General features: G+C 46.9%; 9 protein-coding genes across 11 annotated transcripts; 6 read left to right on the plus strand and 3 right to left on the minus strand.

The window, feature by feature from the left end:
- The first annotated feature begins 118 nt into the window (after nucleotides 1–118).
- LOC108022862 (ubiquitin carboxyl-terminal hydrolase 35) lies at nucleotides 119–4695 on the plus strand. The gene is made up of 4 exons (XM_017092039.3): nucleotides 119–1567; nucleotides 1628–1959; nucleotides 2299–3136; nucleotides 3194–4695. The coding sequence occupies exons 1-4, from the start codon at nucleotides 755–757 to the stop codon at nucleotides 3770–3772; spliced, it is 2562 nt and encodes an 853-aa protein (XP_016947528.1). The 5' UTR covers nucleotides 119–754; the 3' UTR covers nucleotides 3773–4695.
- A 447-nt stretch (nucleotides 4696–5142) lies between these two features.
- LOC108023039 (probable nucleoporin Nup54) lies at nucleotides 5143–7801 on the plus strand. Its single transcript, XM_017092280.3, has 5 exons — nucleotides 5143–5355; nucleotides 5774–6304; nucleotides 6364–6730; nucleotides 6784–7345; nucleotides 7409–7801. The coding sequence occupies exons 1-5, from the start codon at nucleotides 5301–5303 to the stop codon at nucleotides 7748–7750; spliced, it is 1857 nt and encodes a 618-aa protein (XP_016947769.1). The 5' UTR covers nucleotides 5143–5300; the 3' UTR covers nucleotides 7751–7801.
- Nucleotides 5378–5667, minus strand: LOC108023040 (uncharacterized). Its single transcript, XM_017092281.3, has 2 exons — nucleotides 5548–5667; nucleotides 5378–5486 (listed from the first exon to the last, which is right to left on the minus strand). The coding sequence occupies exons 1-2, from the start codon at nucleotides 5622–5624 to the stop codon at nucleotides 5378–5380; spliced, it is 186 nt and encodes a 61-aa protein (XP_016947770.1). The 5' UTR covers nucleotides 5625–5667.
- Nucleotides 7802–8159: 358 nt separating the features above from the next.
- Nucleotides 8160–9288, plus strand: LOC108022936 (uncharacterized). Its single transcript, XM_017092149.3, has 2 exons — nucleotides 8160–8515; nucleotides 8576–9288. Exons 1-2 carry the CDS (start codon nucleotides 8498–8500, stop codon nucleotides 9278–9280), a joined length of 723 nt encoding a protein of 240 aa, XP_016947638.1. The 5' UTR covers nucleotides 8160–8497; the 3' UTR covers nucleotides 9281–9288.
- On the minus strand, nucleotides 9288–10809 carry LOC108022935 (deoxyribose-phosphate aldolase). Its single transcript, XM_017092148.3, has 3 exons — nucleotides 10503–10809; nucleotides 9857–10440; nucleotides 9288–9798 (listed from the first exon to the last, which is right to left on the minus strand). The coding sequence occupies exons 1-3, from the start codon at nucleotides 10543–10545 to the stop codon at nucleotides 9376–9378; spliced, it is 1050 nt and encodes a 349-aa protein (XP_016947637.1). The 5' UTR covers nucleotides 10546–10809; the 3' UTR covers nucleotides 9288–9375.
- Nucleotides 10810–10852: 43 nt separating this feature from the next.
- LOC108022934 (putative ATPase N2B) lies at nucleotides 10853–12744 on the minus strand. The gene is made up of 4 exons (XM_017092146.3): nucleotides 12195–12744; nucleotides 11538–12140; nucleotides 11230–11481; nucleotides 10853–11162 (listed from the first exon to the last, which is right to left on the minus strand). Exons 1-4 carry the CDS (start codon nucleotides 12591–12593, stop codon nucleotides 11040–11042), a joined length of 1377 nt encoding a protein of 458 aa, XP_016947635.1. The 5' UTR covers nucleotides 12594–12744; the 3' UTR covers nucleotides 10853–11039.
- A 1044-nt stretch (nucleotides 12745–13788) lies between these two features.
- Nucleotides 13789–15810, plus strand: LOC108023117 (luciferin 4-monooxygenase). The gene is made up of 5 exons (XM_017092383.3): nucleotides 13789–13962; nucleotides 14029–14236; nucleotides 14295–14481; nucleotides 14537–14653; nucleotides 14712–15810. Exons 1-5 carry the CDS (start codon nucleotides 13822–13824, stop codon nucleotides 15664–15666), a joined length of 1608 nt encoding a protein of 535 aa, XP_016947872.1. The 5' UTR covers nucleotides 13789–13821; the 3' UTR covers nucleotides 15667–15810.
- An 816-nt stretch (nucleotides 15811–16626) lies between these two features.
- On the plus strand, nucleotides 16627–21180 carry LOC108023077 (luciferin 4-monooxygenase). 2 transcript variants are annotated; one of them, XR_007764033.1, is made up of 6 exons: nucleotides 16627–16775; nucleotides 16834–17041; nucleotides 17098–17284; nucleotides 17342–17458; nucleotides 17531–18816; nucleotides 19086–19107. XR_007764033.1 is itself a non-coding variant. In XM_017092328.3 (5 exons), exons 1-5 carry the CDS (start codon nucleotides 19138–19140, stop codon nucleotides 20976–20978), a joined length of 1608 nt encoding a protein of 535 aa, XP_016947817.1. In that variant the 3' UTR covers nucleotides 20979–21180. The 2 variants fall into 2 exon arrangements, 1 of the variants encoding a protein (XP_016947817.1); XM_017092328.3 differs by lacking the exons at nucleotides 16627–16775; nucleotides 16834–17041; nucleotides 17098–17284; ... (1 more) ...; nucleotides 17531–18816; nucleotides 19086–19107 and adding exons at nucleotides 19138–19278; nucleotides 19336–19543; nucleotides 19602–19788; nucleotides 19848–19964; nucleotides 20024–21180.
- LOC108022200 (uncharacterized) lies at nucleotides 20957–24951 on the plus strand. Of its 2 annotated transcripts, none has more exons than XM_050887829.1 (6): nucleotides 20957–20993; nucleotides 22882–23062; nucleotides 23124–23331; nucleotides 23390–23576; nucleotides 23637–23753; nucleotides 23815–24951. In XM_050887829.1, the coding sequence occupies exons 2-6, from the start codon at nucleotides 22922–22924 to the stop codon at nucleotides 24767–24769; spliced, it is 1608 nt and encodes a 535-aa protein (XP_050743786.1). In that variant the 5' UTR covers nucleotides 20957–20993; nucleotides 22882–22921; the 3' UTR covers nucleotides 24770–24951. The 2 variants fall into 2 exon arrangements, with proteins under 2 accessions (XP_050743786.1, XP_016946542.1); XM_017091053.2 differs by lacking the exon at nucleotides 20957–20993 and adding an exon at nucleotides 22267–22352 and having other exon boundaries at nucleotides 22874–23062.
- The last annotated feature ends 99 nt before the right edge of the window (nucleotides 24952–25050 follow it).

A 25050-nucleotide genomic window follows, 5' to 3' on the forward strand; every position in this document is an offset into this window, starting at 1 on the left:
CGCTGTTAAGATGCTTCAAAAACTAACAGCGACAGAGGCGCCGCGCCGCTGCCCGTCCTCTGCCGCTGCTCTGTCGCTGTTAGATTTCGATACATCTTAACAGCGCTGCTAAAATCCAACAGCGACACTCTCGTGCAGAGTCACCCTGCCCGTCATGCCGTCTGTTCGTCTCGATAACGCTTTCACTGACTCAGTAGACAACATTAACAAATCCGAAAAATATCACAAAGAATCCGTTGAAAAACAGTCAAAATTGTAGTAACTAGGGTAAATCGCATCAGTCCGAGCTACCCAGTCGAAGGGCCAACGCGAGCGCATCGAATCGGAGCCGCAGCCGACCAGGAAACCCCCGAAAAAAGGGCCTTAGATGTGGCACGGGCCACCGACCCTTTCGAGCAGCACATTCGTCTAGGACTCGGCGGAGCAGAGTGCTGGTGGTGCGACGCAGCTTCTGGCCGGGATCGGGCAGGGATCGAGGCGCACTCGAGACCCGTCGCAAGGTCGCAGGCACATCGTAACGACGACACGTAACGGAGCGCGGTTCAAGGACACGCGGCTCAGACTCCTCGCTCAGAGTCGCAGGCAACGAAAACGCCGCAGTGTTCGGGCGCTAGGCAAGCAGAGGCCTCCGTCCCCCGGCAGCTGGAAGCTCCAGTCGGCCCTGTGGTCCACCAGACTTCGCGTCCCCCACGTCCTAGCCCGCGCCCCCGCCCGCTTCCACGCCCAAACGCACACCCGGCGACTGCTGCGCGAGATGGCCGTCAAGCAGAACAACAGCGAGGCGGGCGACGCCTCGGAGAATGCCGGAGGAGCCGGCGGTGGCATGCCGCCCAACGCGAAGCCCTCCATGTCCGCCAATGGCATGAAGATCCCCGACGAGAATGGAGCGCCCGAGGGCATGGCCACGGGCTCGCCTGCCGGGGAGAGCCTGAATGCCAACCGACCTGGCAAGCGGGACATTAAGGCACTGCTGGCCCACCTTCATAGCATTGATCTGCCGGAGCAGGGCCACAACGTGATGGCCATCTGCGAGAGGGCCATCGTGGACCTGGCCCGCCTGCAAATCCCACGGGAAAGAGCCTCCTCGCCACACGTCAAGGAGGACGTGTGCCAGGTGGGCGCTTTTCTGGCCACGCGCAACGAAAAGTACCATCAGATGTTCTACCTGCGCGTCGTCTACGAGCTGATCACCAAGTCCCCGTTCGAGCCGCCGCCCTCTTGCGCCGTGGCCATTGTGTTCCAGCTGTTCGACTCCAACCAGATCCTCGAGGCGGTGCACTCGCTGCTGGAGCAGAATGTGCAGGACTCGAGCATCCGGAAGACGGTGAACCTGCTCTGCGATTGGATCACCTACTGCACCTTCTGCAGCAACCTCAATCTCTGGGTGCTGGCACTCCTCGACGGACTGCGCGACCAGGGCAAGCGGGTGCTGCTGGACGAGATTGCGCTGGACAACATCGAGAAGCTGTTCCATGTCATGATCGTCCCAACGCTGCGACAAAAGGCCGCCCCGGTGGTCTTCCGCATGCTGTCGACGATCAATCAGATGCCCGAGGTTTTCCACAAGGTGAAATTGGTGTAAATATATTTTGCATTCCATATGTGACACTTGATATTCCGCCTTTAGATATTGCCAAGGATCCCCCTAGTGCTGCAGTATATGAAGAGTCAGTCTGCCACCATGGACGAGATTGGCCTGGAAACACGCAACTGTCTGCAGCAGCTGGTGGACCTTACCAGCGCCCTCATGCTGCGTTTTTACGATCAGGACGACCTCTATGTGGCCGCCAAGAAGGCTCTCCAGCAGTACGAGCCCTCTCCCAATTGCGTGGCCTTGGCGCGAGCCATGCACGAGAACGCCCAGCCGTGGGGTCGACGGAACGCGAGGGTTGGACTGGTGAACCTGGGAAATACCTGCTACATGAATAGTGTACTTCAGGCTCTGGCCATGACCAGCGAGTAAGTAAAAAATCTCCCTGATCTTGAGTTTTAGAATTTTAATTAGTAAGTAGTTGAGGTTCTTAATTTTCCCTTGAAAATTGAATTTATAATACTTTAGAAACCTTAAACGTTCTACATAAATATTGATGATTGTTCCATGTTTTCTGCGAGGCTTATGTTTACTAGATGGTGTTAAATGTCAGTTTCCCTCAACGCAATGTATAAACAAGGCAATACGTTTTGGTTACAAGAGTGTCTATTATAATTACATAGAAGCAACACTTTGCAACTCAAGTCTTTTTTTTCAATATACGTACGCATATTCTTTATTAATTCATACCCACTTTTCTCTTCCAGCTTCAGCAGGCAGATCCTGCTTATCGAGTGCGATTCACCGCTGCTCATGAAGGTGCAGCAGCAGATCGCCCTGATGCACCACTCGCTGCGCTACGAACTAACGCCCTCGCGCGTGCTGAATGCAACCCGACCGCCTGGCTTCACACCCGGCCTTCAACAGGACAGCTCCGAGTTCCTAGGATATCTGCTCGACCTGCTGCACGAGCACGAGATCAACAGCGCCTCCTCTGCTGGGCGCAATGCGGCTCCTCCGAAGGCCAGCGCGGCGACCGACGACTTGCCCGCCGTGCTGAGCGAGGATATAGTGAGCAGCGGCGTGATTCCGTACAACAGCAAGGATCGCGAGCTTAGCAGCGGCAGCAGCACTGGCAATTGTAGTCACAAGCCGACTCCCACTCCACCCGCGACACCCACCAAAGGCACAAACTGCTCGCAGCCACAGGGACAGCAGGCGACTCCCGCGAAGCCGCCATCCACCATCGACAAGACGTTCGCCGGGAAGTTGTCCACCACCTACCGATGTCTGAGCTGCGGCTGGGAGAGCCGGAACGAGGACAGCTTCCGGGAACTGCAGCTGTCTTTCCCCGATGACAAGGAGGATTGTGGAGCCACCAACTACTCGGTGCAGGACCTCATCGAGTACTACTGCTCGCCAGAGAAGCTGGACGGTGACAATCAGTACTTCTGTCCACAGTGTAAGAAGCTATGCGATGCGGAGCGCCACATCGGGGTCACACAGGCGCCCAGAAACCTGATTCTCACCCTTAAGCAATTCAAGTACGATCAGAAGTACCACTTCCGCACCAAGTTGATGCATAAGGTGTTTCACGATGAGAGCGTTAGTATTACAAATTTGTTGCCTTCTAAGAAGAAAACTAACCATTTCCCAATGCAGGTCACCGTAAAGATGTCTGCCTCGGATTCGCTGCAGGAGATGTCCACGGTGCACTACGACCTGTATGCCGGAGTAGTGCACGCCGGCTACAGCATGGATTCCGGTCACTACTTTACGTTTGCGGCGGATCAAACGAAGAACTGGTACAAGTTCAATGACAACTTGGTTACCCACTCGAAGCCGGAGGAGATGCACAACCTCACTTCGCCCAACACGCCCTACATCCTGTTCTACAAGATGTGCGGCCGCTCCAACGAGTCCAACGGAGCCGCGGCCAGCTGCAGTTCGAGCGTGGGATCGGGATCGAGCCACCAGGTGGTCTCGTTGCCGCTTGCGCCGCCACTAACGCTGGAGGAATTGCCGCGCCAGCTGCGCGACTACGTTAGAAAGGACAACCATGTCTACAACGAGGAGTTACGGATGCAGCGCTTTAAGCGCGGCAGTGGTGGTCACGGCAATGGATTCGTCAGCCGTCACACCTACGGTGGCGATGGCGACGAGGACGACCCGGCGCCGCCCCCATCCGGTGGTTGCGGTGGCAACGGTCTGGGCATGAACATCAACCGCTTCGTCTTCTGAGGAAGTGGGAGCGAGGGTAGCGAGCACTCCGGAGGCCACTATAACGTATAATTGTCTACTTTATAAAACACGCGCATACTAATCTAAATGTTACATATATTATATAGCCAGTGCATAATCAATCGAGATATATACGGCTACGCGTATATCGAGTGTGTGAGAACAGCTGGCTGCTGCGCCTTTCGTTGGCTCGTTCACTAGCTCCTCCCGTTGTTGTCCACGTTTCCCATCCTGTCATATTCCCCCTCCTCGATCCCTCCCCCCGAGAGATCAACATACTCATCCCATCATAAAAACGCAAACTATCAATGTATTTCCATTTACAAAACTGTTATAATTTTTTTGTTTTTGTTAACACAAACCTAGTTGTAGAACGAGCATATATGCGTACGCATACATATATTATTATAACGATTAAAGCATCAGAATTAGCCAGAGAAGAGAGCGATATACTCGAATCCGAGACAGCCGATCTAAGCAGACCACTAACTTCCAAAGCAGTAAATCAGAACCGAGTGCACCTTAGTTTATAACACACGGCTCGCAGTGAAATCATATCTCGAGTTGCAATCGAACTAGCAGAAGCTACGGCAAAAACACAGATCGTCGCGACAATGACTTGTATAAATAGTTGGCGATAGCGCGATCGAAATCGGGCTATAGCCCTCGGATCGTAACATTAGTTTGCCTGTTAATTTTGTGAATTTTAAAATATTTGCCAATGTGCGACACGAATTTGTAATTGATATATAAATGTATCTCTTTGGATCTGGTGAGCAGAGGTTGCGATGATTTTTGAACGTTATTGCAATTAAATTGGAATAATTTCAAAGAAATTTGTATATGGTGTATGTCTATTGATAACCAAAATCTATACTATGCTATGCTATAAGTGTATCAATAAAGAAAAGAACAAGCCCAAATAGCGAATTTATTAGAGGGCGGGAGGGACTGCATTTGTTCTTTTAACCTCTTGAATTGTGGGCATAAACAAATTAAAGAAAAGGTTGCATTCTTTTGCAAAAAGGAAACACTTGGAGCCCTTTATTGATTGAGAAGCAGCAATTTCCCCGCCAAAATTCAAATTGAAACGTGCTAAAAAGCCAAAGTGAAAACAAAAATTATCGATATTTAGAACAAAACGCAAAAGTAATCGATTGGCGCAAATGGCTAGAAACATCGATAGATTTATCCTCACTTGCTAAATATATTAAAATAATATAACAATTATCCCCAAAATTACTAATCTTACAAAATGGCACAAGCCTTAAAGTATAAGCAAATAGGAATAGAATAGATCATGTTTGCTTTTTATCATATTAAATATTCAAATATATCGATATTAATATTAGTTCTTGGAGAAAAATATCGAAAATATCACATCCCTATCCCATCAGAAGCGCCAAAATTTTACGTTTATTAGGATTAAGACTATTTTTATTAACTAAAGCAGAGAACTAGCAAACAAGCCTTTAGAAAAGGCGTACCAAATTCTTTAGCAACGTATTCTTCTTAAGAGTCCCTCATCATGTCCTTCTTCGGAGCCAACACGTCGCTGGGCGCAACAAGCACGCCGACCAAAAGTGAGTGGCCGTAAACAAAACCTCATGCCCGCTTCTCCAGGTACTTGTGGGGCCCGATCCCACTTGGCGGTGGCTGCAGCAGCTTCTTGGCGTCCTGCAGGCTCTGGATGCGGATGTCCTTGGGATCGATGCTGGAAAAGGGCAGTGTGTGGGTTTTAGAACTATGGATTGCAGGGATTTTAAGATGCTCACCCCTTCTTGTGGACCACATAGGCGACGTAGCCCACGAAACCCAGCAGGAGGATGAGAAAAATATAGACCACAGCCATCTCCCACGACCAGTAGGCATCCAGTGTTCGAGGCGTACTGAGCCGCAGCTTAGAGTTTTAAAAACCAAAATCAGTGATAAGATCACGAGGCGGAAGCCTAGTTTCCAAACCACTGACCCATTTTTCTGTCTTCTTATCGCCTCGCTCAGCAACTGGCGGCCTTTTTGGATCGCCGTTTGGAGCCACAGCCGCTGCCAGCCAGCCAGCACCCGCTTTTGGAACTCAGGCCGCACCGACATCGGCCTTTGGCACCCAACCGGCTGCATCTGGCTTTGGAGCGGGTTCCGCCTTTGGAGCAACTGCTGCTGCTCCGGCTTTCGGTGCCCCGGCAGCTGCTCCGGCCTTTGGAGCAGCCACATCAACCCCTGGCTTCGGCGGCTCCGCCTTTGGCAGTGCTCCGGCCTTTGGAGCGGCGACAACTACAACAGCTGGCACGGGTCTTGGTGGAGGCGGATTCGGTGGATTTGGAGCAGCCCCGGCAACAAGTCAGCCTAGTTTATTCGGCGCTCCAGCAACCAGTGCAGCACCACCGGCTTTCAGTGGTTTCGGCCAGCCTGCAGCCAGTGCAGCGCCAGCAAGTGGATTTGCAGGCTTTGGGGCAACCACAACATCGGCACCTGCTTTCGGTGGCTTCGGAACCAACCAGTCCACTAGCTTTGGAGGCGGAGCCTTTGGATCCAGTAAGTTTCCTTAGCCAATTAGCCTTTGCGTGGTATTCCTAACCTGGTTGGTGTTTCAGCCTTTGGAAAGCCAGCGAATTCAACAGTCACGCCGGGATTTGGTGGCTTCGGTGGCACAAACTTCATGCTTGGACAGCCGCAACAGCAGCCAGCACCCATTTCGGCCGACGAGGCGTTTGCCCAGTCCATTCTAAACGTGTCCATTTTCGGCGATGACCGGGATAAAATAGTGGCGAAGTGGAACTACCTGCAGGCCACATGGGGCACTGGAAAGATGTTCTACTCGCAGAGTGCGGCGCCGGTGGACATCACGCCGGAGAACTTAATGTGCCGCTTTAAGGCCATAGGTTATAGTCGCATGCCGGGCAAAGACAACAAGCTGGGACTGGTTGCCCTGAACTTCTGCAGAGAAATGTCTGCAGTTAAGTAAGTTTGTCGAGAACTTTACCACACCATGGTATTTATAACCTTCACTTTAGGCCACACCAGCAGCAAGTGGTGCAAACCCTCCATAGTATGTTTGGCAGCAAGCCCAACATGATGGTCCACATTGACTCGATCAAGGAGCTGGAGAACAAGAAGTGCCAGATGGTGATCTACGTGGAGGAGAAGCTGCAGCATGCGCCCAACGAAAGCAAGCGCATATTGGCCACCGAGCTCTCGAACTACCTGAATCAGCCATCGCTGAAACCCCAACTTAACAATCTGGGCATTGAAGCGGCTTTGGCTCTGGTCTTGCCCGACGAGGATCAGTTGAAGGAGTATCTGGAAAATCCCCCACGAGGCGTGGATCCGCGCATGTGGCGTCAGGCCAATTCGGACAATCCAGATCCCACCAAATTTATCCCAGTGCCCATGGTGGGTTTCAACGACTTGAAGTGGCGCGTTAAGTGCCAGGAACAGGAGACGGACACGCATGCCCTGTACATGAAGAAGGTGGAGAGTGATCTCACGGATTTGAGGCAGCGTCACGCGACGGCCACAGCCAAGATTCTGGAGCATAAACGAAAGTTAGCCGAGCTCGGACATCGCATACTCAGGGTAGGAAAAATAGTTGTCTTATAAGGTTTATATTCACTTAACTATCAAATTTGTCGTAAATAGATTATTGTGAAGCAAGAGTGCACCCGCAAGGTGGGCACCTCCCTGACGCCCGAGGAAGAGGCCATGCGCACAAAGCTCCAGAACATGCAGGCCGTCGTGTCCGCTCCCACCCAGTTCAAGGGCCGCCTCAGCGAGCTGCTCTCCCAGATGCGCATGCAGCGCAACCAGTTCGCCGTCAACGGAGGAGCCGAGTATGCCATCGACAAGGAGGCCGAGGACGAGATGAAGACCTTCCTGGCCATGCAGCAGCGCGCCATGGAGGTGCTGAGCGAGACAGTGAACAAGGACCTGAAGGCACTCGATGTTATCATTAAGGGACTGCCCGAGCTGCGGCAATCGTGATAGGAGGCTGTCTGATATGTTGAATAAATCCCTCATATGCTGAACACAAAACACGACGTTTTACCGATGATCCCGAGTCAACGAACAAGTTGTGGCCGTTACACTTTTGCCATTATGCCGTCGTTTAGCATTTCCTGCAGCTTTGAACTTGCACTTTTACGGGCAATGAGTCGAAACAATCGAAACGGGTTCACACATTCGTCCCCATTGCTGCGGAAATAATTGTGTGGGTCAATGCACTTGCGATGAAAATGCACAGCTAGCTCTTTCGGTGCGCCCGACTTTTCCCTGACCACTGGATGAAATTGGACAATTTCGACGGCCAGGCGGCAGGCAATCGCTTGGACTCATTATGAGTGACAAACGGTTCGTCTCTGGCGGTTACAGTTTGTTCAACTCCAGCATCGGCATCGGCATCGCTGTTACATTAACATTATTATGCGCTCTGGCGTGTGCATACATGTGCCCAAGCAGTCTAGTTTGTCTCGTTACATATTTATTTCTCGTGTGGGAAACTAGTTTTCTCCCAGCCAACCAGGCTCCGGGCTGGTTGTTGGCCATTGATGGCGGAGACTTCCGAGCTTCCGTTTCGAGCGCGTAGCGCCAGTATAAATGAATTTGCCAGCTGCAAGGAGGCCTCACTTCGTGTGAAATCTCTAAAAGTGAAGGTGGTTAAATTGGAGCACTGCCTATGAGAAGCCGAAAGTGATTCGTTGGTTCAGAGCTATTGGAATTTGTATACTGGACATGAACGGTTTATTGGTTGTGAGTTCGGGGGATCCCTGATCAGTGAGAAAATCGGACTAAGTTCCTTCATCCTTGCAGCTGCTGTTGGTCGCCTTTTGCTGCAGTGTGGTCGCCAAGCCTCCAGCGGCTCGACGGGCACAGCTGCACGACGATGTTCAGCTCATCCATCCCCACGTCATTACCATAGAGCGTTTGGAGAACCTGCTCCGGCGTGCTGGCGAAATCTTTGGTCCCGCCCTGGAGGAAGATGCCATGGCGGAGGCCAGTAGCCAAGTGCATGAGCAAGTGCAGCCCCAGCAGCGGATGCTGCCACCCACGGAGCAGCCGTATAACTTCTATTTGCCGCTCTATGACTATGTGGAGCCCAAGCTGGACGCCAAGAGCCGGATGATGGAGAAGATTGCTCCTCCGCCGCACAAGTCGGAGCACAACTATTACGCGGACAAGCCAAAGAAGAAGCCAAAGAAGTTCAATGCGGCCAACAAGCACATCAACCTCAACCTTAAGTGGCTAAACACCTACGAGAAGGCCATGGGAGGAGCGACGGCCCCCAAGGCCATGTATCTCGAGCAGGACGAGCGCAACCGGATCAACTTTGATGACTCCTTCTTCGCGGTGGACATGCAGGTGAAGATGCCGGACAATCAGCCGCACAAGGAGTCAGTCCCGCCCGCAGAACTCCTGCAGCACGGCGAGGAGCAGGCGGAGGAGGATCTGATGGCGGCTCCGGCGCAGTTAGCCTTCAATTTCAAATCTCCCGTTCAGGACGAACGTAGCGCATAGGTGGGAATTGTTTTTTGTTATAGGTTTTAGTCAGTTGTTTAAAAATGCTACAATAAATGCACTGCGTGTGAGTAAAGGCTAGCATAAAGCTCCGCTTACTGGGCCGCCTCCTTCTTCTTCTTCAGCTCTTTGCAGAAGGTCTCGGCGGCAGCAGCCTCGCGAGATATGGGCTGATTTTTGAGGGCTTCCTCCTCCTCTAGTTTCTTGACTCCCTCGCGAACCACGCGCTCGATGTCGTCTAACAGGCCGGAGGCTCCGAAGCGGAACCTCTCGGGACGTAGCCAGCGGATGCCTAGCGTTTCGTTGACCAGCGTCATCCAGGCAATGGCATCTCGTACAGTCTTAACTCCGCCAGCTGGCTTTAGGCCCACAATCTGGCAGGTGCGTCGCTTGAACTCCTGGATGGCGAAAATCATGACCAGGCCAACGGGCAGGGTGGCGTTGACAGTCTCCTTTCCAGTGGAGGTCTTAATGAAATCCGCTCCTGCCAGCATGCAAACCATGGCTGCCTTGTAGACCTGCAAGAAGTCATGGGATTAAGAGGTATTTCTAGGACTTAAGCAAAGTTATTCCAACATTTTCCATGGTTCCCAGCTCTCCTATGGCGAGAATGGTTTTCAAGTGAGCCCTCTGCCCGCAAGCACTGCGCATGAGCACCACCTCGTTGTACAGGGCCTCCCAGTCGCCCACCAGGGCCAACTGGCGATTGATCACAATGTCGATCTCCGTGGCGCCGGCCAGGATGGCGTGGCTAATCTCCTGCAGTCGCGTCTGCAGGCCGTACTGGCCGGTGGGAAAGCCCGTGGCCACCGCGGCAATGGCCACCTTGTCCAGTTTGTCGTACTGCTGGAGCGTCGTGTACGCATCCTTAACCCTGGCCGGATAAACGCAAACGGCGGCCGTGTGCATCTCGGGGATGAGGGCTCGATCAAAGAACTTGTCGAAGAACTGCGGCTCGAAGGGGTAGCAGGCGCGGAGGCACAGCCTCCGGACATTGGCCGCCGTATCATCGCCGGCCAAAGTGGTCAGATCGGTCAGCATCAGGGCTCGGAGTGCCCAGGCGATCTCGTTGGCCCCGGTGACATGGCAGCGCTGGGACACCGTTATGGCGATCTCCTCGATCTGGCGCAGCGAGATGTTCACCTTCAGCAGAGAGGGGTCTGCAAAAGATCATAAAATATACATATACATTTATAGTCTTTGTGCGGATGTTTTATCTCACCATAGGGCAGTGTTTTGTTTACTTCCAGTTCCTTCACATCCATTTTGCTTATCACTACCAACACCTCCGAAATTTATGTAGCAACTTAATTTCCACTTGAAGATACAATCGATCACTTGGTGCTGACCTCTAATCTTCTCCTGAACCTCAACCGAAAGAACATGGGATGGGAGAATTCTTATCAATTTGATTATTAACCAGCTGATGGCGGAGTTGCCAGATCGCGGTGTAAAACTATTAATTTTAGAGATCGAAACCGTTACAAGACCACCGGTGACAACTATTTTGAAATCATAAAGTAGAGATCGTTATTTTAAAGATAAGGTGATATAAAAACAAAGGCTTAGGTGTCTGTGTCTATTTAGTTTATTGCTTTTATTGCTTTAATACTTGCGAAAGTCATCCGTTGTAAATATTGCATTTTTGATAGGGGATTAGTATGTACACGAAACTTTCTTCTAGAAAGATCCAGGACACCGAGGTAGAAAACAAATAATTTAATTGCGCTAATTGAACTACTGCTTTGTGACACGGGGTTTAGCGATGTTTGGCCCACTGCTCCCAGTATTCCCGCTTCTGCATTTCGTAGAGCCGAGATAGAGTGCGATCGAAGGCGAACAGCTCTTCCTCACCGGTGAAAAAACTGGATTTGGATTCGCTCTGTGAAGTGAAACGGGTTTTGGTTTTATAATGTTCAAATGAGTTAGTTCAATATAAGACTACTCACTATTTTTAAGTCGTCCATCAATGTACGCTCAGAATCCGAGAGGCTCGTGGAACCCCCCGAAAAGCTGAATAAATTTTCCAGAGGAACGTCGGCAGATATGACCACGCGCACTCTATTATTGTACAGGGTATCTATGAGCGTTATAAAACGTCGCATCTGCGCCTTCACATCCAGGGTCAGTTGGGGCACATCTCGGATGAGGACGGTGTGAAAGAACTGCGAGATTTGCAGGAAATCGCTGCCAGCCAGAGGCTAATGGAATAGGTTTTTAGTATTCATCAGACATTTGTTGGTTCTTATATGCTTACCCGATCACAGAGTTCGGGGAAGCTGCTGTCCAGCACTTGTCCGCAAGTGCGATTGAACGTCAGATCCCTTCCGAAGTGAGTCAGGGTCCTTGGCCGGATAATATCGTTCTCCTCGGCGCACAAGATCTTGAACATGCGGTTCATGCTGCCATCCGCATCCGTTTGGCCCTTGACGAAGTAGTTGGTGTCCCCGGACTGAGCTATCCGCCGGTAGTCAATAGAGTCCAATTGGGACACCTTGCAGCGCTTCTGAAGCAGTCCGATGAAGGGCAGGAAGTTCGTGCGCTGCAGCCCGTTCTTGTACAGATCCTCCGGGTGTCGATTGCTGGTGGCCACAACCACAATGCCATGATGGAAGAGGTGGGTGAACAGGCGCTTCAGCACCATGGCATCAGCTATGTCCGTAACCTGGAACTCGTCGAAGCAAATCAACCAGGATTCGCTGGCAATCAAATCGGCCACCGGCCTAGTGGGATCGAAGGGAGCGGGCTTTTCCGAGTTAAAGGCCCGATCAACAGGTCCTTGCTTCTGCTTCGCCTCGTGAATGCGGGTGTGCACGCTGTTCATGAAGGAGGTAAAGTGAACACGCTGCTTGCGATCGATCTACAAACAAAACTCATGTTTAATTCGCTTCCAGCTAACTCATTCAGTGCCAACCTTTGTGCAGCAGTCGAAGAACAGGTCCATCAGAGTGGTTTTGCCCACGCCCACACTGCCGTAGAGGTACAGTCCCTGGGGGGCGTGGCTGCCCGCGTTGGGATCATCCTGATCGTCGTCGTCGGAGGACTTCCGGCCGAAAAGGGAGTTAAAGAAACCGCCACCGCCAGCTCCTCCTGCCTTGTAGCTGGGTCTATAGCCCTGGATCTTGTGGTACAGGGCATCAAGCTCCTTCATCGTCTGGAACTGCCTTTCGTCGGTCATCAGTTGGCCGGAACTGACGCGCTGCTGGTACTCCTTCAGCGGACTGAGGCCACTCATGTGGCAGGCGGGCGCCCACAGCAGCAGGGGCTTCTGCCGCGCGCAGCGGACCACGACCCCGAGGTGGTAGTGAAACATCGCAGAGTGGAACAATTAACGCGCAGATCGGAAATAAATCCTCGTCACCTAAACATTACATAAAACTAGAGACTTCCGCGATTCTGACCGCGAATTTTGGCTGTTGGCCGTGAAATTTCGTGACCAGGGCTGCAGGCAACTACAGCTGATGACAGCTGTTCGAAGCGCTGCCGGACCGGTTGCAGAGATGCCAGACTGTCTTGACATAACCGCCTTTTAAAATTTAAATACTACTTGAAAGCCAATGTTGATATAAAAAATGGAATAATTACATCAAGAAGCATTATAAAATATAAACTCTTAGTGATTGGTAATTATTAGGTCGTTTATGAAGAAAATAGTGCAAGAAATGGGAACATAGAGCATTTTAGTATTAAAATAAAAAAAAAGGTCATTATTTTTATTTAATAAGCTATCCACCAAAAGCTCAACTATAAAGAATCTGAAGCCTTAGTGCTACTGTATATACTTGTATCTGGGAATGCCATCGATTAAATAACGAGCAGTAGCCGACAATAACAAGACTTAACCTACGTAAACCTCTAATCAGGAATGCCAGGTAACCAAAGGATTAATAGGCCCATAAAACTTGTTATGATAGCTTTTAAATCTCTTGAGCAGTAAAAGTGGGCAATGATCACATTGCTGTGCCACTTCCTGGACATTTGTAAAGTTTGCGTGATTTGAATCAGAGATAGTCAGGTGTTTTATTCGGTCAGTTCCCCCACCCGGTACTTAGGGGCAGTTTGTCAGTGAGGCTTGGGATTTTCACTTACTTCGATTTAGCATTGAACAAGAAAGATTAGATAGGTACCGTTCTGAATACCACTTACATATTTACTCCACTTTTAAGAATACCTTAATTCTTTGCGAATGCAGTTGAGTGGACTTAGTTTGTGGTATTAGCTGGAATTTCCTTTTAATGGTTGGTGTTAGCCTACCGGAATTCGCAGACTTCCAGAGCAATGGGGCGGATTATTGTATTTAGATTGAAGGTAGAGCAGGGTATAAAATAGTCATGGCCCAGGCCAAAATCTATGGTTGCACTATCTGCAGCACGCACAGATAAGATGATACAGGTGTTAGCCACTTGCAGTGGATCCACTCAAGGTGTCTATCGGGACTCTCAGAGTTCTGGCTCCCCATAAATAGAACTGCACTCCGCTGCATTAACCATAGTCAACGGCACTTGTGTACAACAAGCATTATATTTGGAGGAAACCACATCATGGCTATGATACCCACCACTTACAACGAAAAGGATAATGTCTGGAGCGGAGCCAAGCGCAACTCCATGTACAACTATGACACCTCCGTGGGAAAAATCATTTTCAACAATATGAAAAACTGGCCGACAAACGTGTGTCAGGTGAGTTTGGCCACGAAAGGAGATCCCATATAAGACCAATATCTCAACTACAACACAATCCAACAGATATGTGATGTCGATGGAGTAACCGTCACATTCGAGCAGGGCCTCACCTGGGCCATTCGGATAGCCCAGTACCTCAAGAAAAGAGGTCTAAACCACAAGGATGTGATTGGCATTGCAGCCAAGAACTCAACTTATGTGATGCCCTTGGGAGTGGCCTGTCTTATGAATGGTACCCCATTCCACTCGGTTAACCCTGTTCTAGATGATGGTGGGCATAGTTTTTGGAAAATAGTGTTACATTACTATTAATCAAATACAAATTACAGGCACCTTAACCCATGTGTTCTCCATCACCAAGCCAACACTGATATTCTGTGATGGACACGAGTACGATAAGGTTCACAAGGCTACGGTGGGATGGCATCCGGAAATCCTAACCCTCACGGAACATGTAGAAGGAGTCCAGGGCATTGAGACTCTGCTGGATCCCACCACAACTGAAAAGATGTACCAGTAAGTATGAAGGAAATAGGAGCATTATGTGATAGCTAACCGAGCTTCCTTCTAGACCGGAAATCCTGAAGGAAGGTGGTGATCAAACCGTGGCCATCCTGTGCTCCTCTGGAACTACTGGTCTGCCCAAGGCTGTCTGCATTTCCAACAGCATCCTGATACAGGACAGCATGTAAGTAGAAGTATTTAACTCTCGAACTTCAATTGTTAAGGTTCAATTATCTTATCAGGTTGGTCACCAGTCAGTCGGTTATCTACGTTGGAAGCTGTCTGGACTGGATCACGGGTCTGTGGGCCTTTGTCTTCAGCACCGTGTTTGGGTGCACTCGCATTATCAGCAACAAAGCCTTTACTCCTGAGTACTTTGTGGGCCTGGTGAAAAAGTACAAGATCAACTATGCGGTACTTCCACCTCGCCATCTATCCGCCCTGATCTCTTGCCCGGATGCCAAGCCGGAAGCTCTGGCGCCCATTACTCATCTTAACTACGGAGGGGGCTCAATTTCGTTGGCGACCCTGCAGCGATCCCAGGAACTCTGCAAGTCAGCCATGTTTAACTCGGGCTACGGAATGACAGAGGTGGGTGCCATCACCATCAACATTGGAATCAGCAACGTCTCCTCGGCTGGCCGTCCTATTCCGGGAATTAGGATTCGGATTGTGGATGAGGATGGCAAGAACATGGGCTACAACCAGGTGGGAGAGATCTATGTGCACACGGGTCAGGCGTGGAACGGGTACTACGGTAATCCCGTGGAGACACGACGCATGCAGGACTTCGAGGGGTGGTTCCATACCGGCGACCTGGGGTACTTTGATGAGCAGAACTTCCTGTACATAGTGGATCGCAAGAAGGAGATCCTCAAATACCAGGGCCTGCACTACTGGCCCACCGAGATCGAGGGCGTCATCTCGGAGCTGTCGCAGGTACAGGATGTGTGCGTGGTGGGGATCTACGATGAGCGCGAGGGCGATGCGGCGGGGGCACTGGTGGTCAAGAGCAAGGGAGCCACCATTTCGGCCAAGGAGATCGTGGACCACGTGGCCAAGCGACTGCCCGCCACCCAGAAGCAGCTGAGAGCCGGCGTCCAGTTCACCGACAAACTGCCCGCCAATGTCAATGGCAAGACCATGCGAAAGACGGCACGCGACGTGTTCGTCGCCCAGAAAGGCACAGGAAAGTGAGATACTCGGTCGAGTATAGTTTTAATCACAAGTGTCGGGTGATACTTGAATCACTTCAGAAGAACTGCCCGAGGGCCCAGGTTTTAAGGGGTCCTCGAGAGCGAGGTGACCTTTGGAACCCAATAAATTTTGTTGTACCGGGAAGGCTTAATCCCTTTTCAATTTCTGTCTAGGCTGGTTGGGACTTTGGTCTGCTGATTGTAAGAATAAGTCATCACAGTGGGCAAAAAGTAATTACATTTTTAAAACATAGTAAAGAAAATGTTTTTGAAATTAAAAACATATTTCTAAAACAACTAAAAAGGACCTAAAAATATATATAACATTATATAAGATAGAAAATATTAAAAACGATTGATCGATTTATAAGATAACAAATAATAAAACATACATATTATAGGTAATTTAATTTTTTAATCATTTTGTTGTCCCTAGACATGTTGACTGTAGTATGCTGATATTGATAAAAAGTACATTCACGAGACTGAGTTTACTTTAAAGAAATAAAAGCAATCACAACAAAAAGAAAAGATAAGATATAACTCAAAATGGTTCATAAATTCGAAACGTGTCATTATCATATGTTTATTATTTCAATGACTTCCTTATCGTTGGAAAAAGCCTATCGTTTAAAGACCCTCAACCAATTTAGTTTTTGTGATTGAATATACTTTTCTTTTAACATAAGATAAGATACAAGTAATTGCAGAATAAGAATTATTATTCTTTTGGCTTATACTATTAATTAAAAATAAAGTAACAACATTACCTACTGAACTGTTTCACAGTTAGAGGCGTACTCCAAATAAAACAATAAAGAAACATAATAGTGGTTACCACCTGGATCCGCTCATGCAAGTCATCTATAGCTTGCAATTTCTTAAATCTCTTGCTATAAATACAATCTCCCTTGGCCCCGACTGGTAGTTTAGATTGTGATTTCAAAGGAGGAAGTCGAAACCCGAAGCATGGAGAGAATACCAACCACTTTCGATGCTAGGGAGCGGATCTGGAGTGGAGCCAAACGAGTCGCTACATACACCGATGATACTTCTCTGGGGAAGATAATATACAACGTCATGAGGAACTGGCCGAAGAATGTCTGTCAGGTGAGTCCAAATGCTTCGGATAACGATAGGCAGTCTAAGAGATAACACCCAAAAAAAGATCAACGATGTGGACGGCGTGGAACTGACCTTTGAGAAGGCCATAACCTGGGCTGTTCGTATTGCTCAGAGCTTAAAGAAAAAGGGACTGAAACATCCGGATGTAATAGGCATTACTGCGAGGAACTCAACATATGTAACGCCTGTGGCTGTTGCTTGTCTCTTGAATGGAACAGCCTTCCACGCGGTAAATCCAGTCTCGGACGAAGGTGAGTTATCACAATATTCAGTTTTTGCATAGTCATCATTTTATTTCTGACTTCAGCTACGTTGAGACACATTTTCTCGATAACCAAACCAACTATAATATTCTGCGATGGACAGGAGTACGAGAAGGTTCGTTCCGCGACCAAAGGATGGGAACCGGAGATCTTTACCATCACTGACCCCATCGAGGGGGTGCCTCACATCGAAACACTTTTGGATCCCACAAAAACCGAAATGTTTTACCAGTGAGTTCCTGACAATTATATATTTGGAATCTGGAAAATAATTAAGCCTCATTGTAGGCCTGAACCTTTGGCAGAAGGCGGCAAGCAGACTGTGGCCATACTGTGCTCTTCTGGAACCACTGGGTTACCCAAGGCTGTCTGCATTTCGAATCAAACTCTTTTCATGGATTTTTCGTAAGTCCTGTGATGTTACCTATGATCTATGATCTTTAGAAATTTCCTAATGGTTTTGTATTTTCCTGACAGTATGTTGAACAGCGAATCGGTCGTATTTTCTGCCAGTGGACTGGATTGGTACAGTGGTCTGACTTCTTTCCTCTTGAGCACAGTGGTTGGCTGCACCAGGATTATAACCAGCAACCCATTCGCACCGGACTACTTTGTGAAGCTCGTTGAAAAGTATAGGATCAACTCTGTTATACTGCCCCCGCGCCATATGTCTGCCCTCGTCGCATTTCCCGGGGCCACAAAGGAGGCCTTAGCCTCCCTTCGGAGCATATCCTACGGAGGTGGATTCACGTCCATGACTACCCTTAAAAAGATACAGGAGCTCTGTCCAAATGCACTGTTGATTTCTGGATACGGATTGACCGAGGTGGGTGGAGTTGCGTTTAATTTCGGACTCGCAAACGTCAACACAACTGGCAAACCAATACCGGGAATTAGAGTTCGCATTGTGAACGATGATGGGAAAAACCTGGGTCACAATGAGCAGGGAGAGATCTATGTCCACACAGGACTTCATTGGAGTGGCTACTACGGCAATCCAGAGGATACTCGTAAAACTCAGGACCCTGAGGGATGGATTCACACCGGTGACCTGGGCTATTTTGATGATCAGAACCTGCTCTATGTGGTCGACCGCAAGAAGGAGATACTCAAGTACCAGGGCAACCACTACTGGCCCTCTGAGATCGAAGGCGTAATCTCGGAGCTGCCCCAGGTGGAGGAGGTGTGTGTCATTAGCATCTACGATGAGCAACAGGGGGATGCGGCTGGTGCACTGGTGGTCAAGCAAAAGGAGTCCTCAATTACCGCAAAGGATATTTTGGATCATGTGGCCAAGAGGTTGCCTTCAATCCAGAAGCAGCTCCACGCCGGAGTCCAGTTTACGGCTAAACTGCCCACCAACCCAAATGGAAAGACGTTGCGTCGTATGGCGCTAGAGGAATTCGTTGCTAGAAAAGGAGGTGGAAAATAAGGTTTTCCAAAGATAAGGATAAGATAAATTTAATGTTATAGACATTTTTATAATTATATGAAGGAATCACTTAGACATATCCTAAGGCTGTGCCCATTATGGATATCTCGAGATGCAACGACCACTTACGCGTAGTCCATATGTACTTCATATGTTTTATGACCATCTGCGGGCAGAATTTCATGTTAGCTGCTTAAGAGAATACTTTGTTAGAATAAACTCAGTTGTTATACAGAACTCAACGAGAAAGTTTGTTTATCCTTACTACGGATAATCCTTACAGTAATAGAAACCTTTTTGCAGGTTTAGTTAAATTCACTGAAACATTCAAGTAAATGCTGAGTCCAACTATTTATTCAGTCTTAGATAAGCACATATTGGCTGTTATCTTTCAAGATTACGACTTCTTAACTCATGTAAATGTTCTTATTGCTGCAGACTTTTACGATTTGTAGATGGCCAATAGTGTAGAGAATTCAGGGAAATAAAGCTTTAGTGATTAAGAATGCTTCGTTTATGTTTTTGGTTGATAAGATAGCATAAGTTCTAAATAAAACAGCTTTTTAAAGCTCTAGCTTCTATTATTTCTCTCTTGGCCAGACTGGTAGTTTTGAGTGGGTTTTCAAGCGAAGGGAATCAAATAACCTAAAGAATGGACCGAACACCAACCATTTACGATGCGAGGGAGCGGATCTGGAGTGGAGCTAAACGGATTGCTATATACACCGATGAGACTTCTCTGGGAAAGATAATATACAACGTCATGAGGAACTGGCCGAAGAATGTCTGTCAGGTGAGTTCAAATGCTTTAGAAACTGATGGGCATTACAGACATAACACCCAAAAATAGATCAACGATGTGGACGGCGTAGAACTGACTTTTCAGCAGGCCATAACTTGGGCTGTTCGTATTGCTCAGAACTTAAAGAAAAAGGGACTGAAACATCCGGATGTAATAGGCATTACTGCGAGGAACTCAACATATGTAACGCCTGTAGCTGTTGCTTGTCTGTTGAACGGAACAGCCTTCCACGCTGTGAATCCGGTGTGGGACGAAGGTTAGCGATTAAATGGTATCGGCGCAGCCCCTTATCATAGTAACACTTTCAATTTTAGCTACCTTGACACACATTTTCTCAATAACAAAACCAAAAGTGTTATTCTGCGATGGACAGGAGTACGAGAAGGTTCGTTCGGCGACTAAAGGATGGGAACCAGAGATCTTTATCGTCTCCGACCCCATTGAAGGAGTGCCCTATATTGAAACCCTCTTGGATCCCACTAAAACCGAAATGTTTTACCAGTGAGTTTTAGATAATAATATATTTACTAATTGAAAATAACTAAACTAACTTATGATAGACCTGAACCTCTGACAGAAGGGGGCAAGCAGACTGTGGCCATCTTGTGCTCTTCTGGAACCACTGGGTTACCCAAGGCTGTCTGCATATCGAAGCAAGCTGTTATTCTGGATTTCTCGTAAGCTCTTGTGCTACATGATCCTTAGAAATTTTCCAACCACTTTTATTTCCTGACAGTACGATAAACAGCGAATTGGTCACATTTTCTGCCAGTGGACTGGATTGGTACAGCGGCCTGACTTCCTTCCTCTGGAGCACAATAGTGGGCTCCACCAGGATTATAACCAATAAGCTATTTGCACCGGACTACTTTGTCAAGCTTGTTCAGAAGTACAAGATCAACTCTATTATACTGCCCCCGCGCTATATGTCTGCCCTCGTCGGATTTCCCGGGGCCACAAAGGAGGCCTTAGCATCCCTTCGCAGTGTAGTCTACGGAGGTGGATTCACGTCCATGACTACACTGAGAAAGATTCAGGAGCTTTGTCCAAACGCAATGTTGATCTCGGGATATGCATTGACCGAGGTGGGTGGAGTGGCCTATAATATCGGACTTGGAAACATCAACACCGCTGGCAAACCATTTCCGGGAATGAGAATTCGCATTGTGGACGATGATGGCAAAAACCTGGGTTACAATGAGCAGGGAGAGATCTATGTCCACACAGGACTTCATTGGAGTGGCTACTACGGCAATCCAGAGGATACTCGTAAAACTCAGGACCCTGAGGGATGGATTCACACCGGTGACCTGGGCTATTTTGATGATCAGAACCTGCTCTATGTGGTCGACCGCAAGAAGGAGATCCTCAAGTACCAGGGCAACCACTACTGGCCCTCTGAGATCGAAGGTGTAATCTCGGAGCTGCCCCAGGTGGAGGAGGTGTGTGTCATTAGCATCTACGATGAGCAACAGGGGGATGCTGCTGGAGCACTGGTGGTCAGAAGGAAGCAGTCTTCAATTACCGCTCAGGAGATTGTGGACCACGTGGCCAAGAGACTACCCTCTATCCAAAAGCAACTACACTCCGGAGTCCAGTTTACGGATAAACTGCCCGCCAATCTGAATGGAAAGACACTGCGTCGGGTGGCGCGAGAGGAATTCATTGCTAAAAAAGGAGCCGGAAAATAAGATTTTATAATAAGGGTAACATTAAAGTTCCTACTATTGTCGTACTGCTCACTCTTTCTAAACACTTTCGTAAATAAGTTAAATGCTGAAAATGTATTAATTAAACACATAGCAATAACGTACAAATGTCATTTAATCAAACATCTTTTAAAGTGGTCCTTAACCATTAAGTGATAAGGATAATACAAATCAAATGTTATAACTAGAAAGTTCAATAATTTTTATTTCATGGATCATTATAGTAAATGTGGAGCCTGCAAATTTAATCAGTATAATATAAACATTGACTTTTATCTTTTAAGTTGACCTGATAAAACTCCTAAAATTAAGAGAATATCTTAATTTTATTTTTGATTCGAATACAGATAAAGATGCTCGATTAGAATCGAAAAACTGCTATGTGAGCATGAAGTCCACTATAACGAAATACCTGCTGATCAAGCATAATTTAAGCTACTAAACCAACCATTAAAACAATACGTATGTCCAAAGATAGTGTTAGGCTTTATCGAGAGTATATCTCAATGCTTATGCTGAAATAACCGGATGTACGACTTCTATCCCCTATTGCTAAAAAACAATTGTGCGTGTTCATCCAATCAGTTGAGACAGTTCCGAAACAGAATTTAGAATATAATAGCAATTAAAACAAAAACGATTAGATAGGACTCTGATAACATGAATTGCCGTTTGTTTAACTAATACATTTCTTATCAATGAAAACCTACTCGATTCTTAGATAGTAAATCGCTTAAATACGTCCAAGCAATTAAGCTTTTGTGATTAGATATGCTCTTTTAGGAACATTAAAAACGTAGATTGATTAGATAAAGTAAGTGCTGAATAAAAAATGAGATTTTGGATAACGTGGCAAAGAAGTTGCCAGTTAATGTGAATTAAATGTATTTCTGCTTTAAGCCTTGTTGGAATGTTCTAAAAATAAGTCTATCTAGCCCTATTTTTATTATTTATTGTTATTATTATTATTTATTATTTTTTAGAGGGTCGGGAATGGTAACTTCTACCTGTAACATACTTACCGACAAGTCTAATATACCCTTTACTCCAACATTAAAGGGTATAATTTATCGAAAGTTATAAACGAAGAATTTAGAGATTTGATAAGTTGACTAAAGCAAAAAAGTACCAAGTAAACACATAATAACCATTATCTTTCAAGTTGATTTACTTTCGATGGACTACTTATCAAGCTGGATTATCAGCATCAAACTTTAACATTTGTATAATTATACTTGACGAAAGTATCTTACATTGATTTCTGAATACAGATAAATTTACCCGATTAGAGTTTCGTAATTTGATTACTTCGATTTATTTTGTCGCTGGACTTGATTAGATACGAAAAACGGCTGAGTAAGCATGATTTGCATTTGATTAAAAAAACTGCTGATCAAGCGTTACTAGAACTTTTAAAGATCTTTTTCTGAAGAATTTTTTCTTGACGATACGTATATTGATAAATACAGTGATAGAATGGTTAGTGGACTTTAAATTACAAAATTTCTCTTAAGAGCTTAGTATCATAATTTAGATATTGTTGTTGATAATAATGATAAAAAATTAAATCTTTTCAATGTAAATATCCATTTTAAATAAAAAAAAATGTTTACTAAAAACTTTTAAGTCCTAAAATGTTTAATAATTAATTTTGACTAGAAGTTATAAAATAAATAAATAAATTAAATATTTCGTGAAACGCATTTAAGAATTCAAAAATTTGACTTCCCATTCTTTAGAGTATTTAATTGCCATAACTAAAAATCTAAGGGCTTGCTGAACTTTCGACTGTTTCTGATAAGACCTTCTCACAAACAAAGACCTTTATTTGCTATAAACTTCCTATAAATACAGCTTTTTGGTTAAGAACTTTGCAGTCTTTCAGAGTTTGTGATTGAGAACAGGTCTGTGGAGTATTTAAAAGCATGGCAGGATCAACCGCGACCTATAGTGAGACGGATAGAATATGGAGTGGGGCCAAAAGGACATCAACCTACAACCAAGACACTTCTGTGGGTAAAATCATATTCAATACCATGAAAACTTGGCCGAAGAATGTGTGTCAGGTAAGTTAAGCAAGCCAGATATGTGAGGATACAGTGGCTTATATCTTTAAATTCGAAACAGATAAACGATGTTGATGGGTTGGAGGTGACCTATGAGCAAGCACTTTCATGGGCCATACGGATTGCTCAGTTCTTCAAAAAACGTGAACTGGGTCACAAGGATGTCATTGGCATTGCTATGCAAAGCTCTACATATTCCATGCCATTGGGAGTGGCATGTCTTCTAAATGGAACACCCTTCCATTCTATTAGTACCTTGCTAGACGAGGGTAAGTATAAACATATCTTTTTGAAATTGGTTCATCAATCACAGAACCTCCTATTCAGCTACCACTGCCCATGTGTTCTCCATAACGAAGCCAAAACTGATATTCTGCGATGGAACCGATGTTAGAAAGATCCAAGCTGCCACTATTGGTTGGTCTCCAGATATCTATACCCTCACTGATCACGTTGAAGGAGTACTGAGTATTGAAACCCTACTGGATCCCACAGCCACTGAAAGAATGTACCAGTTAGTATTGGTCCTTAACTTAGACCATTGATATTGGTAACTTAACAAAGATTATTTTAGGCCAGAGCCTCTTAAGGAGGGAGCCGGTCAAACTGTGGTGATCCTGTGCTCATCGGGAACCACTGGCCTGCCCAAGGCTGTCTGCATATCTAATGGCAGCCTGATAAATGACACCATGTGAGTTGGAGGCCATATAATGCTAGACTTTCATAAAGTTTATCATAATGTATTCTTCCAGGGTGGGCTGCAATGAAGTGGTTATCTATACACCCAGTTGCCTGGACTGGTTGACCGGACTCGTAACGTTTATCTTCAATACAGTTTTGGGTGTCACCCGAGTCATAACAAACAAACCCTTTACCCCCGAGTATTTTGTGGAAATAGTTAAGAAGTACAAGATCCATGTGGCAGTACTGCCCCCCAGATATCTCTCCGCCCTTACAAGTAGCCCCCATGCCACGCCAGAGGCCCTGGCCTCCATCAAGAACATCCACTATACCGGTGGTTGGGTTTCGTCTGCCACATTGAAGAAGGCCCAGGAGCTTTGCAATTGTGCAATACTAAGCTGCGGTTACGGAATGACCGAGATGGGGATCGTAACATCGAATGCTGGAATCCATAATCTGTCTTCGGTGGGAAGGCCGGTGCCGGGAGTTCGAATGCGTATTGTGGATGAGGAAGGGAAGAACCTGACTTACAACCAGGTTGGTGAACTGTATGTCCACACGGACCTCCACTGGAATGGCTACTACGGAAATCCTGAGGAGACCCACAAGCTGCGGGACTCCGAGGGCTGGTACCACACCGGAGATCTTGGCTACTTTGATGAGCACAACTTCCTCTACATAGTGGATCGGAAGAAGGAGATGCTCCGGTATGAATACCTCAGCTATTGGCCCACCGAGATCGAGAGTGTTATCTCGAAGCTTCCGCAAGTGCAGGAAGTTTGCGTTGTTGGCATCTACGATGAGCGGGTGGGCGATGAGGCCGGTGCTCTGGTGGTCAAGGTTCCAGGTTCTGAAATAAGTGCCCAGGATATTGTAGACCATGTGGCCAAGCACCTGCCCGCAAAGGAAAAACAGCTATACTCCGGAGTTCAGTTCACAGAAAAGCTACCGAGTAGTGCCAATGGAAAAACCCTACGCAAGGCATCACGCGAAGAGTTTCTTGCCAAAAGAGGGGCTAACACCTAAGTAATTGATACTGTTGAACTGTTATCAAGAAGCTGTACGCCTTTTAAACTGTCATCAATAAGCTTTACGCATTTTAAAGCTTGTAGTAATTTTTATGAATGAAAAATATGAATCACAATAGGTATTGATAAGAAAAGTGAGAAAGAGAGTGTTTGGAAATCAATGAAAATTTATAAACTGATATGGACAAAAATATTGATTATAGTTTTATTCTTATCGACAATGCGAGTCATTTGTGCACTATAAAATACCCATTAATCCGGGAAACTAACATAGTTTCT

This window comes from Drosophila biarmipes, chromosome 2R (genome assembly GCF_025231255.1).
Source record: "Drosophila biarmipes strain raj3 chromosome 2R, RU_DBia_V1.1, whole genome shotgun sequence".
In the NCBI taxonomy this organism is placed as follows: Eukaryota; Metazoa; Arthropoda; class Insecta; order Diptera; family Drosophilidae; genus Drosophila; species Drosophila biarmipes.